The following is a 3,124-nucleotide window of genomic DNA, read 5'->3' on the forward strand; positions in this document are numbered from 1 at the left end:
CCCATCAAGATTTCCTACATCTTGAAGAAACCCCTGCCTTCAAGCCCCTTTTCAGGGATCTCACATCTCTGGAGATCCACCTCTTCAGCTACCACTCTCCAGCCCCGCAAGGATTTCTCTTAACTACCCCTCAACCCCACTGATCACATCGGGAGGTCCTCCCGCTGCTAGGACCCTTCTGTTCCCCAGGGACCCACACTCCCACTTTCCTGCCTCTGACAGCTATCTTTAAATATGCAAACTCCACCCATCCTCCCAGAATCCTTTGCACATGGAGGGCCAGTGGTCCTCTGCTTCCCCACCTTTGCCGTGATGTCTGTGTCTGTGACTGACGTGGCCTCCTCTCGTGCCGTGCTTGGCATATGTGGTCCTCGTTCATCGTGCCGCCTGTGGTGATGCGTGCAGTGGCGCTGTTTGTGTGGTCCGCACTTCCCCCCCAACCACTCCTTGCCTGGACTCACCCCCACCCTTCAGCGGCTCTGAACCCCATGAGAAGAGTCGGGAAGCAAAATAAACAAGCAAAGGCCCAGCAGAATTCTGTGCTTCTTGGTGAATAGGGGAGTCCTTGAGTGGTGGGGGAAGACACAGAGGGGACCCCCAAATCCACATGGGGTGCTGGGGACCCCAAAATCCAGTGGAAGGCACATCAGGCACAAATTCCAAAGAGGTTCTGAGCGGAATCCCTGCCACAAATCCCAGCCATTGGAGACGGAGGAGCTCCCAAATTTAGAAGTATCCCCAAAGCCAAGAGGAAACCAAATTATGGAGGAAGCAGGGATCTCGGTCTTTGGGGGGAGGGTCCTCCAATCCCAGAGGAACTGGAAAAGCACACGGGGACCCCCTCATCTCTCAGGACCGAGATGTGGGTCCTGAGGCAGGATCAGGGCAGAAACAGAACGTTGATTGGCTGGTGGGCAGAGCTCCTCGGCATGGCAGCCTGCGATTGGCTCCCGGGCGGCCGGGGGCAGGGCCTAAGGCACAAGGCGGGCCGCGCTGAGGAGGCAGGCGGGCAACTCGTCAGCCTGGGTGCGGTGCAAGGAGGGTTCGGAGGCACTCCGCTCAATCTTGGGGAGTGACCGCTGCAGCAGCTCAATCGTGGCCAGGATCTGGGGGCAGGGGCAGGTTAGGGGAGGTGTCCAGAGCCGAACGGGCACCCCGACACCCGCAAACCCTGGCCTAATGGGGAAGCGCACACACATCATACGCTCCCGAGCCTTGAAGTGCACAATCCCCACGCACAACAGCAGTCTTCCTCCTCCTCAGAGCTGCCCTCCCCAGTGTGTCCAGCCCTCCTACCCGACCCACCTGGGGGAAGAGGGGGCGTTCCTCNGGGCTGGGAGGCTGAGGGACTTCTGGGTCTCAAGGGGCTTTGGAGCCTCCTTTTTGGGGGAAGCTAGGGTACTCTGGATTTTGGGGCCTGAGGACTGTGGGTGTCTTGGGGATGCAAGGGTTCTGGGTCTCTAAGAACTTGGGACTGGGTCTCTGAAGACAAGGATTCTCTGCTTGTAAAACAAGAATTTAAGCTTGGGAGAAGTCATGAATTGTAGGTATCCCTGGGCTCACGGGTTTCTAGGGGGCTTAGAAGCCTACAAAGTACTGAGTCAGGGGAAACATGAAGTTCTGGGTCTGGAGGGAGCTAAGGGAGTCTAAATCTCAGGAGCTTGTATTTCTCTAGGGGCCTGGGGGCTAGAGGACTATGGATCCATGCATCCTGTAGGACTGTGGGTGCTCAGGGCTTGGAGCCTAGAGGATCCCAAGTTTCGAAGGGCCTGGAAGATTCCATGACGTAGACCTGGACAACTGTGACAGTCTGGGCCTAGAGTATCGTGGGATCCAGGGACCCGAAGGCCTGTCAGATGTCCAAGGCCTGAATGACTGACTGTGGGTATCTGAGTATTCCAGAAGCACATATGGCTTGTGACTGGGAGAAACGGAATTCTGGGCTTTGGGACTTGGGGGATTTTGAGCGCCGAGGCCCGAGGACTGTATGTATCTTGAGTTCCAGAGGGCTTCGGGGTGTTTGGGGGCCCTGTAGGACCCTGGCTATAGGGGATTCAGGAGATTCTGAATCTTCCAGGAGATTCTGGACTTCAAGGACTCAGAGGCTGATAGATGTATAGGGAAGGAGAGGATTCTGAGTAGGGAAGACCAGAGGACTCTGGGAGTTCTCAGCCCAGAAGACTTTGGGTTTCTGGGGGAAGTGTGGCATTCCTGGTCTTTACAAAGGAGTAAGTCTGAGGTCTGGAGGCTGAGGGGACTTCCTTCCCTGAAAGATTACGGGTAAGGTGTGGGGCTCACCTGGTCACGGCTGCCGATGTGGCTATAAGGCAGAGAGCCGGTCATGAGCTCATAGAGCACAACCCCGTAGGCATAGACATCTGACTGGAAGCTGTAGGGGTTCGGGTCCTGCATACGGATCACCTCAGCCGCCTTTGAGAGGGCAGACCAGACCAGGCAGGGGGATCGTGGAGGCCAGCAAATGGCTGGCCAGAGTCCCATATCCCAATNCACTGGGTACAACTGGGAGCACCCCCATGGAGTAAAAACATGAAAGATCCAGACACCCACATCTGGCACAAGTCTCCCCGTCCCCACTCAGCTCCCCACATCCCGGCCCAGCAACCCATGTCCCTGTATGGCCCTGGTCCAGCCTGGCCCAACTTACCATCCATAACACAGAGCCCGAGGGCTGCTCCAAGGGCTGGGCCCCACTCCACCGTGTCTTCACCGTGGCCAGGCCAAAGTCCCCAATCTTCACGGTGAGCCCCTCATGTAGGAAGATGTCCACCAGGGTCAAGGGCCACTACAGGAGCTCCCAAGAGCCACGTCTCTCATCCTGACTGGGAGGTTCCCATCGATGCCTCCACACCAGTCGTGCCTCTGACCCTGACCGGAAGCCCCCCAATATCACACAAACTAGCCACGATCTTGACTCGGGCGAGGAACTCCAATTAATGCTCCCTACCTTGGCTCCCTGTGACTCCTGGCCAGGAAGCCCCTCGAGTGACACCCATACCCGTCATGCCCGTGACCCTGATCAGGAACTCCCTGTAATGTCCTCCACAGCTGTCATACTTTAGACCCTGACCAAAGTCCCCAGGAACAGCACCTGAAGCAGCCACAA

At 57.0% G+C, this 3,124-nt stretch overlaps 1 protein-coding gene across 1 annotated transcript in view; it reads right to left on the bottom strand.

Moving 5' to 3' along the window:
* Positions 1-525: 525 nt before the first annotated feature.
* Positions 526-3,124, bottom strand: part of ARAF (A-Raf proto-oncogene, serine/threonine kinase) — a 12,619-nt gene continuing 10,020 nt past the window's right edge. Inside the window, exons 14-17 of the mRNA XM_077762857.1 lie at positions 2,666-2,784; positions 2,299-2,430; positions 1,306-1,341; positions 526-1,106 (exon numbers count right to left, since the gene is read on the bottom strand). Coding sequence (XP_077618983.1) covers positions 972-1,106; positions 1,306-1,341; positions 2,299-2,430; positions 2,666-2,784 — 422 coding nt within the window. The 3' untranslated portion in view covers positions 526-971. The remainder of the gene's footprint in view (positions 1,107-1,305; positions 1,342-2,298; positions 2,431-2,665; positions 2,785-3,124) is intronic.

Source organism: Crocuta crocuta, unplaced genomic scaffold (genome assembly GCF_008692635.1).
Source record: "Crocuta crocuta isolate KB4526 unplaced genomic scaffold, BGI_CrCroc_1.0 scaffold610, whole genome shotgun sequence".
Lineage (NCBI taxonomy): Eukaryota > Metazoa > Chordata > Mammalia > Carnivora > Hyaenidae > Crocuta > Crocuta crocuta.